Source organism: Rutilus rutilus (assembly GCF_951802725.1).
Source record: "Rutilus rutilus genome assembly, chromosome: 8".
In the NCBI taxonomy this organism is placed as follows: Eukaryota; Metazoa; Chordata; class Actinopteri; order Cypriniformes; family Leuciscidae; genus Rutilus; species Rutilus rutilus.
In genome coordinates, this window is record NC_140222.1 from 26,066,700 (window position 1) to 26,084,929 (window position 18,230).

The 18,230-nt window shown below is 38.7% G+C and overlaps 1 protein-coding gene across 8 annotated transcripts in view; it reads right to left on the bottom strand.

Annotated features, from left to right (window-relative positions):
- Positions 1–2,115: 2,115 nt before the first annotated feature.
- The window catches only part of nfia (nuclear factor I/A), a 153,623-nt gene continuing 137,508 nt past the window's right edge, over positions 2,116–18,230 (bottom strand). For all 8 annotated transcript variants that reach the window (XM_084417784.1, XM_084417785.1, XM_084417788.1 and 5 more), the window contains one exon: positions 2,116–9,882. In XM_084417784.1, the coding sequence (XP_084273910.1) occupies positions 9,868–9,882 (15 nt within the window). In that variant the 3' untranslated portion in view covers positions 2,116–9,867. The remainder of the gene's footprint in view (positions 9,883–18,230) is intronic.

An 18,230-nucleotide genomic window follows, 5' to 3' on the forward strand; every position in this document is an offset into this window, starting at 1 on the left:
CTAAATTCATAAAAAAAATGTAAGTGATATATCCACCTATAGTTGAGGCGTCTGTCTGGCCTGTCAGAGTGTAATTCAAGTATGCATGCTAGAAAGTGATTACGTACATGTGTGTTCACCTGAGGTGTTCATGTAGCAGTGACTTTCTCACCGAAGGCCTTGACCTCCTAACCTTTGGCCCCTTGGGAGATTAGGTGTGTGCGCGTCTGGCACGGCGGGCAGGACGAATGCAGACGGGCCGATCCCGGCGAGGAAACCCGAAGCCCCGTGTTGCTTGTGCATTATTCACGGGGCTCTTGCGGTTTCGTCTCGGGATTGTCTCTCGCCCTGTAACCCAATCCTTCGCTTGCACCGTTCCCCTGAGGGAATCCAAGTTCACTGTCACACCACTTCTCAGGGAAAGCGAGGGAGAGGTAGAGGAACGGTCAGCAGCTCTGCTGAGGTGGAAGTCTGCCGGGGGTGAACCTGCATTGATCAGATCAAGGCGCTCGTGACCGCAAACCAAAGTCAGTTCACGTCAGTCATGCGTCAGCTGTGTGCCGTAAAAGAGCGGGAAACTCTCCTCAGGCGCCATTATATTTCGTTCTTACATTACAGTGTGTTTTTAAAACCGAGACAGTGCTTGATATTAGTGGTGTTTGCTAAGGATAGCATCACTATTACTAAACTTTTTGCACAACTCGTAATCCGTTTGTACTAGACATGAATGAAACCGTGCGACTTGTTGAAAAGTTTGCAGTTACATTTCTGACACGCAGTGGATAATAAACCAGGAAAGAAAAGCTTTACACCTACTTTGAAGGAGAGATCTGAGCCATGTAGAGAACAGAATAGCATTATTTTTTATCAGATAGGAAGCAAAACTTTTTTTTTCTTGCCATATCCACTTTAAAATAATGTTTACAAGCCTGATTTGAAACAGTGTGTGCAGTGTTAATTTTTTGCACAATTTATTATCCTAGTCATAGTTTTATTTTAGTTTAAAGGAATATGTCCTTTAAAATGAATGAATATTTCATCATGTCATTCATTTTAGCCAGTTATATGGCATAGAATATTAGTTGGTACTCTAATATTTTAGTTGCAAAATGACAAAAATGTGTTTCAAACTTAAACCTTTTCGACTCAAATCTCTGTTTTATGAATCAATTGGTATTTTTCTTAAAACCATAATTAAATGCAGTTTAATTTTTTTATTTATATTATTCATGTTATTTACTTACTAATGTTTTTATTCATATTTAAAATAAGCTTTTATTTAAAATTTTCCATGTTCATTTACATTTATATTGTAATAATTTTGTTATGTGCTTTTGTCATTTTAATTAGTTTTTCCTAAATGGCTTTATTTTTTTTATTTCAGTTTTAGTTTGAATTATAGTACTTCAACCTAAACTTAAGTTAGTTGCCAAGGCAACATTTTTATTTTATTTCAGCTTTATGTCAGTCACTAAAAAAATATTTCGTTTTAGTTAACATTAACAACACTGATAATAATAAATAATATATTAATATAGTAATCAAAATAGATTTAATCTCATTTAAATTGGATTTTTTTACCTTTATATATGTGTATACTAATGACCACCAATAGATAACGACACAGTGACAGCTTGTTTTGCACCACACCCATTTGCAAGGGTTCATTTGTGCTAAATGCTCTCAGTATAAACGTTTACATCAATTCCTCATTAAAACCTCGGGTAATCTGTTGATGTTATTGAGGCATTTATTTCCACACATTCTCGAGGTATCGATGAGCTCCTGTGCTGAGTGTGCTTTCATTCCACTTCCTCAAGCCGTAACCAACTCTCGGAGAGCAGGCCACGGGGCACTTCAACATCAAACGAGGCATGAACACGAGACACCGGCATCTGAGAGAGAACGCCGGCAGTGCGGCCCAGGCCTCCATCTGCGCTCAGACAGCTGGCATCAGCAAACTAACCACAAAGTGCCTGGATTACACACAACATCTCTTAAAGCCTCCCAACACACTGCACACTTTGTACTCATCAAACCATCCACATCAGTAACTCATTCTGGATACCTCGTATAAGGCGGTTTTGACGGCGATGGGTTGGAACCTGCGAAGAAATGAAACCAGACGTGGAGGTGTACAGCATTAGCGTCTTTTATTTCAGTTTTTTTTTTTTCTTCTCTCATTTGTCGTTGCATAGGAAATGCACATCTTGCTTTTAGTAATTGAGTCGATGGAGGTGGACACTAATGGCTCCAAGAGAAAGAGGCATGGCACTACACACAGAAAACAAGGAGAAAAGTTCAGAGAAAGAACCCAGAAGCAAACAAAATTATTCACAGCTCAAATACAGAAGCTCCATGGAACTAGTTAATGGAGTTGGTACCAATACAACGTGAATTTTTCTTCAGGAAATGTATTAGAGGCACAAGGTTTTATTTATTTTTTTACATTTTACTTTAGATTGTATCTAAAACGTAGTACGTATACGGTGATTCTGCGGTGTGAGATGGAGCTGTATGAGATATACCAACATTCTCATGGCAGTTTGTAACTAATTTACGCGTTGGCGAATTTGGTGGGTAATTCATATGTTATTCGTAAGTTTTTGTACGATATGCTTACTCCCCACTGGCGTTTAGGTTTAGGGGTGGACCTTCTTAATTGTTCCCAAAAATCGTACATACGAAACAAATCATGCGTTTTTGTACGAATCAAATCGTACAAATTGATACAACTTCGCCACTTCGTAAAATAGTCACGTTTTTTTTCTCATGAGGTCGGGTTGGATATACGAAGGATGATGATGATGGACATGAAGATTTGGAGAGGTGGAGCTGGTTGAAGGGGTCTGGTAACATCACATCAGTGATTTATGTGTAATCTTTCACGATAACCACCGGGATTGTCTTCTTTACGATTAGGGCCGCAGTGCTGGTTAATTTTGAACAGAATCCGACACGTTCAGAAGCGTTAGTCCTCGGACTATACACATCCGTTTCCAAAAATGTGGTTTTACAATTCAAAAACACCTTAAGATATTGGATAATCAATACCAACAAAGAGAAAACGCTTTAATCGTTCATAACCATTACTGGCAACTAAGACCTCATGTCCTAGGGGTTGGATTTGAAGGCCCTGGATGTTGTAGATACACAAACTATGCTCACATTTCGTGTGATTTTCAAATCTCAACACTCTCCCTGAAGTTTGAACCCTACCCTTTAGTTTTCTCCAAGTCAAATGTTCTTTTAAAGGACCTTCCTAAACTCAATCGGTTCCCGGTAACGGTTCTCGCACGTGAATTCTTCTGCTGACATACTTGGGACAGTTTCTGCACTACTTATTCAGCGGTACTGCAACAATACGCAACACCAGGAGTTCTCATCTCTGGCCCTCGAGATCCACTTTCCTGGAGAGTTTTGCTCCAACGCTCATCAAACAAGCGAATCAAGGTCTTCACGATTACTAGAAAGTTGCAGGCAGTTGAGTTTAATCACGGTTGGAGGTAAACTCTCCAACCAAGTGGATCTCGAGGGCCAGAGTGAGTTAGACTGTCAAATGCGTGGTTCTTTTTAGTCTTTACAGCTCAAACACACTATAAAAAGTGATCAGTTGACTTAACTTAAAAAAAGCAAAGCCTTAAAATTATTACGTAAATAAACCATGCGTAATTGGAAAAATTAAGTTATGTGGAATTGTCAAGGTTTTTCAATTGCGCATTAAGTTTATTACTTAATTTTTTTGGGCAATGGGTTTCCTCACTTTTTTTTAAGTTAAGTCAACTGATCACTTTTAACAGTGCAGTGTAGTCCGATTCCCGAAAGAATGACTTTCGATTATTTTTAGTGAATCGAAAACAGCACAAATAGTGTACTCTGATTGATGAATGAATGACTCTTTGAGTCAAGTCTTTTTAGTAGATCGAAATCATACAGCTCGACGTCAGTGTAGTCCAATTCCCTAAAGAATTCGTCAAATGAAACGGTCCTTTTTTTGTGAACCAAAAACATCACAAATAGTGTTGGCTACTCTGATTCGCGAACAAACGATTCAATGAACATTCAACATACAGTTTACAACTGTGATAATTAAATCGGTAGTTGCTGACTGATTGTTCACGAGATTGTTGTTAAAGATACACATGCATTTTGTCTAATATTTTATAAAAAAACAAAATGAATTGAACGTTTTACCTCATTTTTATTTAGTATTGTTGGGTAGAATGAATGGCAAATATTTTTTACTAAAAGAATCATTAAAGGAACCATTAAGTAGTCGGGATCATTCAACTCTTAACGATTCTTGAAAGACACCAAAGAGTCTTTCGTTTTTTAACTCCAGAACTTGAGAGACGTTGTGAATTGCACCTACAGCAAGTATCGATTGTCGAGTGTGGGAACCCCAGGAAACACAGACCTTCATGATTGTTGTTGGAGATAATGGATACACTGAGGGCTACAGCAGGACATGGACCTGGAAAACCTAGAATTTAGGTGGACGCCAAATTTTAGTCACTTCCTTGACTTCATTATGCAATAATACTACAGGACGAACTGGTTTGGAACACGTAAACGCAATGAAGTTTTGAGAAGACGACTGGTAGCAGAGCTGGGTTAGATCATCGAGTCATGTTTATATCAGTTGGTTATGGAGGCGCATGCAGTTTATAGTGTGTGGTTACTGAACAGCTATAATCAGAAAAGGCTACTGGTGTCAAGAAAACTGAAATGATTACAAACTGTTAACTGGTTTGATATTCAGAGAGCGATATAATAGTTTGTCACAGGCACTACATTTGATCTTTTTAAATACATCAGGTAAAATGCTGGTTTGCTTTAAGTTTCATTATTCCTTTGATTTCGATACAAGTTTTTAAAAAAAGAGGAAGGCAAAGGTGCAAGTACCAGACTCTGATTAGATTAGCGTGTCGTCAGTGCATAGTTCTCATGCGGATTACACTGCTATGCTATCAGAAAGCAGGCTCGTTTCCAGTTAGCCTCCACTTTAGCGAGATTTAGCACCTTGTGATGATACCGTTTGGTGCAGTTAAGCCACCTGCCACTGATGCATGATGGGGTTAAATACATGGTGTGATGAAGCTGACAACATGTTTATGTCATCCCAGGCCCTTTAAGGTCCTCATCGGGCCCCGTTCTGCAGACCATTTTTGATTTAATAGGGCCAATCGAACCCCAGAGTGAAATACGGGTTTGCTAAAAGTTTGAGCATAATAAAAAAGTAGCAGTCTACCTGTAGTCAAACCTGTAGTTTTCCATAGCAGTGAATGGGCGTATACTTGATTTAGTTGTGTTTTTGGCTTTTTACATTTTAAAATGTCTCATGATTGAATATTACCCTGATATAAAGCCGTATTCCTGCCTTAAACCATCCAATTCTTTGTTCCCGCTTCAAACGAACAAATGAAAGTAAGCGATGCAATGCCCACAAAAATGGGGACATAAAAATGATAAAGGCCTGCGGGACCTTTATTCAACCCTGTTTCAGGACTAGCATTGATGTTATTGAATGGAAAATGTTAACATGCCACTAAAAGGGTCATTGATTGTGGAAATGTAGATCACGTTGAGTTTCAAAATATTCAGATTGTGTTTAAAATGCCACAAATGATCATGACTATTATTTTACATAATGTGTGTAAACAAAATGAGACAGTACCTAAACCAAATTGAAAAGTGATAAAATGGGATGGAAAATGTTTGACTCTGAACCTCGTCCATTAACAAAAGTCAAAGTTCTTCTTTTTTTTGAGGAATCGTATGTCTTTTTAGTGTTTTAAACAACCATCAACCGATCTTCGTGTGAATTATGGTCAATGAGAGGGCCAATGTAAAATCGAGTGAGGAATGGCTTTATCGACGCCCCGTTGTGACCAACCTTCCCCGTCATGTAACGCCGCTCGAGTGTCTTTGTGTGTGTGTGTGTGTGTGTGTGTGTGTATGTGCGTGCGCTGGTGGGCGGTGGAAGAAAGATGAAGAAGTTGAAAAGAAAAAAGAATCATGTTGCATATCAAGCGGTTTATTTTCCTGCATGGAATGGTGAACACAAAAAGATGCCTAGATGCATTTATAATAGGGGCATCCTTTGGCTGTCTATGTCATTGTCTTCTGCCTAAAACTAATTTTAAAATGCATAAAAACGCTCTCTTCTTACCAACATCCTCAGAATTATCTAGATTTAGCTTCATCAACACTGATGCAACAAATAACCTTCAAAACATACAGCATACTTGTAACATCCATTTACAATGGGGTTTTCACCTCGGCATCCTACACTTTTCAAGTATAGGAGTACTTCTATACCATCGAAAGAAGAAATAAGTCCTTAAATACATACAAAAAGGAAAGCAAAAAAAAAAAAAAAAAAAAAAATAGGAAACAGGAAGTTTTCAACTTAAATCCAGTTCCCCAGACAAACAAAACCAGTTCTATTTATGTGGCCTTAATACAAACAATCAGAAAATTCACAACACTAGTTTTTCCTCATTTAATCAATGTTACAAAAGTCCTGCATTATAAAATAGGGCAGCTTTAAAATCAGTGTAATTAATAAAACTATACAATATACAAACATCAAATCTCCCATACTCAGGTGCGTCCGCCCTAACTCTCGTATCTAATCGATTCGGTTTGTTCGCTTCTCCCGCGTCTTCTCCAACGTTGTACCAAAAAACTAAATTACACACACAACACGAGAACAAAACAGACTGCCCAAACTATTGCTTGAAATTCTTTTTCTCTTTTTTTTTCTTTCTTTAAAAAGGGTGCAATTTTGTCATTATCTTACACACACAGCCAATCTTGCTGATTAGATGCCAGGCTGCTCTAAACAAGGTTTTTGTGACCAAAAAAAAAAAAATATCCGTGCAATCATGTTTCCCTTCGCTCTTTTAAGCCCTGGAAGCTTCTTTTTTTTGTAATTTTTTTTTCTGTATTTTTTCTCAATTATCACAATTGTCATTATTTTATATTTAGTGCAGACGATTAAGAAAGTAATGCCCAACTCGTTTCTAAAAAGTAGGCAAGAACAATGACAACAAAAAAACAAAACAAAAAAAATTCACACTAAAAGAAACAACAACTCACACAAGTGTAACTACTAAACCATCACATCAGATGCCTGGGAAACTCATTCCCATCATTTTCTTTTCTTAAATGATATATGCAATAGAAAATAAACAGGTAAACAATTAATATAACATGGAACTTCGTCAAAATGTACATTAAAAACTGGGCATGTTTTTTGTCCTGGACGTGTTCGCGCTTGTGTGTTTGTGATGGAAAGGAAGTTTCCTCCTTTTTAAGGCTCGATTATGACCGAAAAAAGGAAAACGTTTATGAAGTGAGGCTGACCAATGGCGTTTTCTCGTGTCACGGGTATGAAAAGCACACTGACCTGTCAAGTGCTCACTTTGGTGGTAAAAATAAAAAATGACTATATGAGTGCAAGCAAGTATTGCATATTCTTTTCCTCATTATTCATCGCTGGGAATGAAAAACAAAAAACAAAACAGGAAGACTGAAAAGAAAAAGTAGTCGTCGTTTAGAAATTGCAGCAACATCCAGAAATATCAATACAATAGTGTTAAATCAGAGAAAAAGGGCTCGATGACGTCAAACCTCTGTTGGTGAATGATTGACTTTCGACTGATCGAAGTGAGAATGATGGGATTTTCGACCGATAGTGGCCAAATGGAGTTAAATGGAGAGTAATACTGTGTATTGTCATTAGCAAACGCCGCTATTAGCGCTAATTTCACTGGTGGGGTGAAAATGTGAAAAAATAGTCTCCACATTACAGCTTGTGCAATAACTCAGAACTAGACCATCGCTCAAGGCACATCGATGTGGAATTGTTCGTGCAGTTTGAAAAGACAATGAAGTGTGTACGTCGCTCTTGAGACATGAAAATGATTGTTCTGACGGGAATAAAGGAGACGGGGAGACGACAAGCTGAGAAGAGTCAGAGAGATGTTTAGCTGGTTGATTGTGAGAACAGCAGTAAAAACACCCTTTTTTAAGGGACCAAACAAATAGTTGATCGGCAAGTGCCCGATGTTGGGATTACAATATTTTTCACACTACTTTAACTCTACGTAATCTATGTAAAAATTTGTCACTAACACTAGAACATGCAGATTATTATTATTATTATTATTATTTTAAACTTTACTGAGCTTTGATCGACGGTGGATGAGACTGTAAGTGTGTATATATATATATATATATATATATATATATATATATATTTCGTACAGGAAACGAACAAAAACTGAAAAACAACAAAATTGCATGCAAGGGAAGCTGGATGCATTTTTTTGATCTTCACATTTTTGCGCAGCACCTTCGAAAGTGTTTGCGAGGAAGTTAGTTCAGCTTTTTTGCTTTTTACGTGTTTCCTTGCGTTCATGATTTCGCAAACTGCTAATTTTCTGCGTACATTATGTGCTTGGTTAAATTAAAAACAATTGCTGTAGCGTTTTGGAAACGAACTAGCAGGAATCCTAAAAACAGTGATATTTCTTAAAGGGACATTTGTTCTACAATGCTAAGAAAAGATGAACAAACAAACACATAAAAAACAACAAAAGAAAAATCAATTACAGCTCCCCTTATTTCTCACAAGGCTTTGTTCTATTTTTCCTCTTTACGTGTTTTTTTTTTTTTTTTTTTGTACCCCGATATTTTAGAGTCCTGGAGGTGTGAACGGACTAGGAAGAAAAATATATATATTTATATATATATACTTTTCAACAATCGCTTCAACGATCTATCTTACAAAGATATTTAACAATCCAACATCTACCCAACAAAATTGCACTTTCCTCAATTCAGTATTCACTGTTAACCTTTTCTTGAAGTTTATGGAAGATCAAACCTTCACTCGGCCCTTGGTGTGCGACAGACCTTCCGCTGGGGTTTAGTAGAAAGAATCGCAATGATTTTTGTACGAAAAACACAAAATATGAACATGCCTCCAAGTGGGGAGTTCTCCCATTAGTATACTGTAAAATGACCTGTTATCAAACATCACTGTTCATGACTTCTTCATCGCCTGCCCCAAAATGACAAAAAAAACAAAAAAACAATAGAAAAAATGGGAGCGAGGGGTTCGGTTGAGTCCTTGAAAGGGTTCTTGATCTGACATGGTGTTGATGGTGGTGGTGGTGATGATGGTGGAAGGGGGAGGAAATGGTCCTGGTCAGAAGACGCAATGGAGATTTTAGCTGGTGGTATATCTGACCCAGGCGAAACCTCCAACGTTCACGATACGAAACCGGATTGATCCGTCAAAACACGAGTGATTGAAAGGCAGAGCTCCGACCTCCAGGTGGTTTTGGGTTCGCGACCCTTGGCCGCAGACTGTGTTTGATTCGAAACGCCTCAGACTTCTCTTTAAGACCACAGGCACAGATGCGGGAAGCTCTTTGATTGTGTCATGTTACGTTTTCCTCGTCTATCTGTGAGGGTAAACCAAAAAATACAAAACAAAACAAAACAAACAAACATAAAAAAAAAAAACGTGCACGTTTCCGAGAAAACAAAGCTCTTGTTTTTTTTTCGAGCTCCACCCTCAGAAGAGCTGGACAGCTACTATATATGAATATAGGCATGTAAACCATACATATGGAAGAATACATATGGACTATATAGATATATAGTAAGTGGGTGTAAGCGCGTTGAGTCGGTTCCTCTTGTTCCAGGGCTTGGCGGGGTTCTGCTGGAGCCATGCTGTGGGTCTGTCCAGTACTGGGGCAGCAAGTGGCTTCTCTCTGTTCAGACTGGTGTACATGTTTGCGGGTCGTACTCAGGGGAGACAGAGGGGGTGGTCGTGTGACCTCGGGAGCGGCCGGTCCGTGTTGGGAGTCTTTAGCCCAGGTACCACTGCAACGAGACAGAGAGGAACAACGTTGGTGAGGTTTGGTGTGCAAGTTAACCATTCAATGATTTCAATGAACAAGCAGTGACTTTCAATGGTGTTAACTGGCTAATTTCATTCATTTTTGGGCTGCAAAGTTTGAGGTCAGTAAGATTTCCATTTCAAATAAATTTCCACAAAAACATTAAGCAGCGCAACAAATCGGCATATTAGAATGATTTCTGAAGGATCATGTGACAATGATGCTGAAAATTCAGCTTTGCATCACAGGAATAAATTACATTTTAAAATATACTCAAATAGACAAAAGTTATTTTAGATTGTAATAATTTTAACAAATAAATGCAGCCTTGATGAGCAAAAGAGACTTCTTTCCAAAAGCATAAAAATGACCCCAAACTTTTGAACGGCACTGTGTATTTTAGTATTTTAATAAAAATTTGACTTTTTTTTTTTTTTTTTTTGCATTTAAATTTTCTAATTTTCTAAATATTGTTTATTAAATAAAGTTCATTTGTGATATACTTGTGATTTGTAAAGCTACAATAAAGAGAAAACATTACTAAAGTGCTGTTTGATAATAAATAGAGTAATATAGTTTTACCTATCTTACTAACTTTAATTTAAAACGATTGTTTTATCATCGAAATGTATTTTCAACACCTCCCTTCTAGCCACCTCTCACATACAGTAAAGATCATTTTTCAAGATTCTATCCATTCTCAATGGATAAAATCAAGCCCCGACCAACATTTCCTCTCATTATACACTTTCAGAATTACAGCACACCACAGAAGTAAAATCAATTGTGAATGCAGTTGTTGTAATCTTGACTAAGATCCCCAAAACCTTTTGTTTTGACTTTCTTTGGCGGGTTTAATGCTTTTTATAACCTTGTAATTCACACCCTGAACATCAGTACCTGTGTAATACACTGCCAAAAAGAAAATCAGAAAATGCTTGTTCTTTTCTTATGGGATCACTTATGTCTCGTGTATCAGGTCTTAAGATGGTGCTTGACTCTGCGAGGGCTCAGCTCAACAACATTTTCTTTTCCTGTTCCCGTCCATCTCTGAATGCCTTTGCAGCACTTTCCGCCACACGGCGTCTGTCTGTAGACTGGAGTGGTGAGGTTAGCGAGCTGCACCCTGTAATCCTTCAGTGAAATGGGCTTATTGATTGCTGTGCTCCATTGTTCACGTTTCCAGCAAGTGAGCAAGTGTCGTTCGGTGCTCGCCCACTTTTTCACTCCGTTCTCCCCTCCCCTTTCCAACTTCCCTCCTCCCACCAAGTTCAAGTTCATCCTGGTGTTACATCATGTCTGGTTGTCAGGGACAACCAGACAGCCGTATACGTGACTATCATTAGCAAGGCCGGGCCTCGCGCCTCCTTATCCCTCTTTCTTTCTCTCCCTCTCTGATCCCTCTTTCCCTACTCCCCGTCTTACTATTCTCTTCCTGGCCGGCGTTCTGTCCGAGCGATCCGGCCTCTGCTGCAAATACACACGCTATTGATTCAGTGTTTGCAGTGATTCACGTGCTCCTCCCACTGCTCATAATGCTTACACACAGTCCACCAATCACCAGCCTTGATTAATTAAGCCCACTGAGTTCTCAGCCAATCAGAGAGAAGCACTCAAGGACTGCCTTCTAATTACAAAACAAGGCTGAACATTACTGCCCTGCACACAAGACTTTCTTGTTTGTTTCTTGTTTTCTGTTATTATTGCGAATTTAACCAACTAGTTGCAAACCTTTTGATTCAGATTGCATTGAGTGCATTTCATTTAATATTATATAATATTTACATAACATAACTCCAAAAACAGTTTAGTCTGTAAACATATATATATTAAAATATGCATAAATCTACATATTCAGTTTTTATAGGTGCATATAATATCTATACATTAAAACTGCTTATTTGTGAACAGATATAACAGATAATAATGTGCAATTTAAATACATTAATATTGCACTACATACAGTGTCTAGGCTTCATTGAAAGCTTCAGCTAATGCGGTAAATGATCCAAAGTAGTTAAGAACAATGAAATGATTTGCGAGATTGAGTGGATTCTATCAGGTTGGACATCGGCGTGGAAGGCTCAGGCTTACGGCTCGTTTAAATTCTATTGCTCACCGCAAGCGCAGCGGAGAAACTGGAAGGTTAGTTTTTAATCAATAGAAGTTGCTGAGTCTGGACTTTTGCGCTCCGGTGCAGTGCAGCTTCCTTGTGTCTTTGTCTATCGGCTCGACCGCTCTGAAACTTTCCCTCCCCCTCCCTCCCTCCCCTGTCCTGAGAAGACTTTTGGAGACGGCGTTCTGTAAGCTTCTCTCCGATACTCCCCGTAACTCTGTGGACAGTGGGCTTATGTTACCACACAGAGGGGTGTGCTGACAGCTAGGATTTAGTCTGCAGATACCCAGCACGCAGGGGGACCAGACAGACAGACAGACAGACAGACAATATAGAGTGTAAAATTACAACCTGTCATTCTCACGTTTGCAACATGGGTGGTCTTTCATAACCAGAACAAACGCAACTAAATTAAGAGACAAAACTAAGTGCATATCATTTAAAAACTATATTCTGACATGTACTGTGGAAAAGCAGAGTGGTGCATACTAGAGATCCTACAGATTATTTTACTGTTTAAGCGACCAGTAACAGTCAAAAAACAGTCAAATAATAGACCACAACACATATTGTGAATATTATCAATGATCACTATTATGATGATGATTATTATTAGCAGTAGTAGTAGTAGTAAAATACTACTACTACAAACAATAACCAATTATGTATAAAAGTGTAAACCTCTGTGAAAAACAAAACTAGTGCAAAACTTGCCCGTAGCACAAACGCTGTGGGTTTATGGGGTTTTTCAAATCCCAATCCCTAAGTATAATCAATAATAATGATGATTCTTGTCTTAGCAAGCACCACTAATGAATCTTTTCATTGGCTCTCTGCTAAAAAAAACTTCTCAAAAGTCCTTTGCGGTGATGTGGAACGCTGTGCCAGAAGAATTAAAGTGGTTTCACACACACACACACACACACACACACACACACACATCCGTATCAGTTTTATAGACTCTCAACTAATGGATGATGGTTAGATTTAATTAGGGGTGACAGAACTTAGACTGGTGTAAAAACGCACGCGGAATAAAACATCAAGTGTAAAAGGATCACTTCCTAACAACAACGGTTGCATTGTGGGATAGCTTATCTTGACCCTGGGAGACTATGTGAGCATTGAGACACAGAGCACAACGAAACAAACAGCAATCCCAGACCTCGGTATCTCTTCCTTTATCTCTCAGGAGGACCAAATCGGGAAAAAAGCGAGAGCGGGAGTGAAAAAAGCACGATTCAGCGTAAAAAAATGAACGGAACCGTAGTATAAGGGAGAGCCAGACATCCTGAGGGGCAAACATGAAATGATCCGTGATCACTGCTGAAGTTTGTGCGACTGACGACACCTTGGTCTGTTAAAACAACCATCATCATCATCTCTTAAAACATCATCTCCGATTGGCCTCTTAATGGAGCGCTTCTTATTCCTAAAGGTTCTGTTTGGATGGAGCTTCAAGCCACCCACACAGAGTCAACGGGTGTATGTGTTCGCTTTGGCAGAAAGGATATGTACGGGATTAAGTCATTTCCATGCAACTACAATGACGTACTGGCCTGCGGTTAGCATTAGCTATAGAGCCATAGAGGGTTGTTGTGGGGTTTTGAGATGTCCTTTTCCCAAATGAATTGTACTTTTGAACCGTCTCTTTTTAACGATTTAATTGAGAGCTTGTGAGTCAATTGGCTGTAAGTGAGAACAACTTAAACAAGTGTTTACTGAGAACGTATCGGAAACGGCTGTGAATCGCAAGTGTGTAATAGTGATGCAAGGATGTAGGCGATGCTCCATCCATTTTTGTGGCTAAAAATTGGTAAAATTTTTTAAAACGCAATACACTGAAGTAGGAATCGTAATGCAACATTTGAGACTATTGTTGCACCAGAGATATTTAATTTGGACAAAAATGGAACAAATATTAATATATTTTAATATAATACAAGCATTTATAAAAAAAACTAATGTTTTAACACACACACAAAATATAATATTTGTATAAAATATTTTAAAATATACAAATATTCTAATTATATTAGAAATAATATTAATATATAAATTATAACAACACAATATATAATATATATGTGTGACAGAAATCACACTGCAGTTTCGCTTGGCTAATGTACTAATTAATAGATAATGTACATTTTATATATATATGTTTAACATTCATTCAGTTTTTCATTATTTACAAACCAGAACACAATATGAACGCAAAGTTGTACTTGAAAAACTGTGTGTGTATATATATATATATTTGTACTTATACATTATCGAAAAATAATTTTTAAATGTATAGATATATTTTTAAATATAAATTGTGAATTATATATATACAACATTTGATTTTATGAAGTTAATGTATTAGTTAATGTTGAAATTAATATGAACTAAGATTAATAAATGCTGTAGAAGTATTGTTCATTCTTAGTTCATGTTACCTAAAGTAGTTAACAAATGGAATCTTATTGTAAAGTGTAACCAAAAAATTATACAATTTTTTGAACCAGCTCATTGAAGCAAACCGCTGCAACATGCTTATTCGCCAAAATGAATTGGACCTCTGAGCGCTAGTGGGGTTGGTTTTAAAGGATGTACGTCAGCGGTTGTAATTGACGGATAGATAGCTGTAGTCAACCCATCAATAGCCTTAGTGTCCTTTTTGAAAGCCCTCAAGGTGAAAGCTGTATTAATGTAATGAAAGAGATGGGCGGAGGGGAAGGAACATCATGCAAATAACACACATTGAAGCACATCTGCTATAGCGATATAACGTAAGACATGCAGAAACAGACTTCAGAGAGAGGAAAAGGAAGGAGAAAGGAAATGAAATGCAACGGTAACGGTTAATAGACTTAGAGACAGACTGCAGCTGAGTTAAAGGGATAGTTCACTGAAAAACTCATTCCAAACATGTATGACTTATTTTATATTCGATGCAACACAAAAGACAAGAAATTGGGAGCGAAGCTTTCACGCTTTAAAAAGGAACCATAAAAGTATCATAAAAGTGATCCATACGTCTCGCGTGATATGCGCTAACTTTGTTCGAGAAATTCATAATTGCGAACAAATCATTCTTTTGAATCAGACCTTTTCATTGAATCAGGTGATTCAGTTCACACAACTAGTCTGAATGATTTGTGAATAAACCATTCTTTTGAATTGAATCTTTTCATTGAACAAACAGTTCATTTGATTCACTTCACAAACAATTCTGAATGACTTATGAACAGATTCTCTTGAAACATACATTTTAGTAGGTTTCTCGAACAAAGTTAGCTTATGATTCTGAAGACGCGGAATATATCACGTGAGTCATGTGGCTCACTTTTATGGTTCCTTTTATTGAATCTGTTGATTCAGTTCACTAATGATCCGTTCACAGCTCACTGGAGGTGAAGATTTTCAGTGAATAACAACTCGATTCCTTAAACAAAAGTAATGTTCAGCTTCAGAACACTTGGAATATAGCAGATAAGTCGTATTTTTGGAAGTTTGAAAGCCTCATGCGTTAATGCGCAACCGGCACATTCTCCGAAATGAAGTCATACAGGTTTGGAACGGCGTGACAGAATTTTCACATTTGGGCAAACTATCCCTTTAAGACCAAAAAGGAGTTAAAAAGTTGGGAAAGGATCAAGAAAGTTGGGGCGTGAGGATTAAGGAAGAAGCATCAGAAGAGAAAGAGCGACAGAAACGGGGTGCTGGGAATCTTGGTCTGGTCCTTTAACTGGCTGTCAATGGCAGGAGTAATCTCATCAGGTCGGAGGAGTGCTGAGTCAGCGGCCGCGCTAAAGTGCCTGAGGATGAGTGTCATCTCAGAGGAATTCAGCCTCATGTAATGCAAACCAGCCCGGGCCTGGAGAGCAGTGCTTATAAAAGCCATCTCAAACCCAAACCGCCCAGCCACGTATTACAGCTCCCCACGGGACCCCGCAGACATTTACTACATTATTTATTTACATTTTGCCATCAGACGCTACGGGGGAAAAAAAGAAAACGGAGAACGGCAGTCCATTAGACGACCCCAAACAAACAGCTCACACCTGAGGGGGATATAAACATATTCATGTTGTTTATTATTAGAGCGTGGCAGCGGCGGTGTTCGCAGGTGTGAGGGAAACAGTCGCTCTTCTCTTCCCCTCTCCAGATTTGTGGAAGGCCTGTATGCGTTCCGACAGAAACAGGAGCCTGTGATTTTCAGGGGTGTGACACGGAGCATAGAGTTGAAATCAATCTTGGGTAATTAATTTGTGTGTCCGGCAGTCTGGCGCTCTGCCCTCTTCTGGCTTCGGGAAGAAACGCATGTGGCAGAATCTGTGAAAATTTGTTTAAACAGCACTATTAAGGAGGCGTCGTTTTCCCTGCAGCCTTTTGAGGTTTCTTTGTCTCCGGAATGAACGTTGATTATGAATTCGAGTAATAATCGTTAGGCGTGTTTTGCGGGGACATCTCCGCAGATGCTTAACTACGGCAAATTGACGTGGAGGACAAGAGTCAATTACTGATGTTATCTCTCCCGCATGCTAACGTTTATAGGAAGCGAATAAAAGCCAAGGGTGCCGGCGTTCTCATCCCAGCCTCTATGGGGCCGATTTACTGCCTGCGTTTGTGTGTGTGTGTGTGTGTGTGTGTGTGAGTCACACTGCAGTGCCTATCTGCACTCCCCATCACACTCAGTTCCTCCCAGCACGTTCTGATTAAAAACGCTGTTTATGAATCATTGCTTTATCTGCACCGCTTCGGGACCGGGGTCAGGCTGCAGTCCCTGCACACGTCACAATTAAACACAGATTACGGGCCTGTGCACGTTTTTGCTTGCAATTTTTATGTGATTTATTGATCATAATTGATTAATTGTTGGTTTCGTCAAGCATGCATGCAGATCTGCCTTCAAATATTATCATTAACTAAAACCATACTAAAAATGAAATAAAAATATAAACAAAGCAAAACTGCAGTGTGATTTCGGTCCAACCCAATAATATATTGTACACATTATATAACTATATACAAATTAAGCACATATGCATTTATGTTGTATGTATGTTGTGTGTATATATATATATATATATATATATTAATAATAATATTTTATTTTATATAATACATAATATTATAATATCACCTAGGAAGGATAATAAATCATTTTTATTAAATATATTAAATAATTAATACATAAAAAGGCAGCACGATTTCTGCCAAAATGTATATTATCTATAATGTTATTATATTATATGTAATGTTATGTTATTATATATTTAGATAATCAAGCAAAACTGCACTGACACATTTATGCCTATAATAATCATGCATGGTTAATAACCTACATTATACAAATGTTTTGGAAACTAAAAAGTGGCCCCTCGGTTTGAACAGGCGTGACGCTTCTGGTCCCAAATCCTCGTCCGTATATCTCTGCATGTGGTGCCAACCTTTCCATCTGAGAGGGCAAGCGCCAACAGCTCCCATGGCAGCAAACCCCTGAGGGCGCTGCCACCCTCCCACCACCCTTCTCTTTCATTCCCGTCCCCTCCTCCCATGGCAGACCCCTCCATCATACTGTCCCGTCTCTCGCTCTCTGCCTGGTTACCATGGCCGGGCCGCTAGGAATGTTTACAGTTAGGGTCACATCATTCTTGTCTGCCCGTCACTTTCGTTCTCTTTTATACCCCACCCCCCGAAACACGCCGGCCACCGCGGGTAACTTTTGTCCTCCCCGCCCCAGGGTGGTCCGTACCAGCTTATGAGGCCAATGAAATGGTGCGACCGAACCCTGCCGTGGGGTCACAGGCTCGTCAATATGGCCAGTCTGAGACTCATACAGTGCTTTAATATAAACTCAAAGTCCAATCACTGTCTGGCTAGACAGAGCCTCAAAGAGTTCACTGACACAGTGGGTGATGGCACTCGGGAGACGTCGCTCGCAGCTGATCTGAGAGTTTCATTGCCCTCGTTTCTATAGGATGACAAAAAGTGGCTTGCAGAAAACCTCATATGGTCTCCATTTCAACTTCAGTCTAGTAGTCAACTGGTAATGTTGCTGTTTTAAATAAGTATAATGAATTAAGAAAAGAAGCACAGCTTTACACCTGCCCGCAACAATTAAGGTGTGAAAGGGCTGTTTATTTGTTCGCTTGCAGTTTTACGATGTTAAAAATGAATTGGCTTGAACATCAAACGAACAAACAAACAAGACAAAAGAGGAC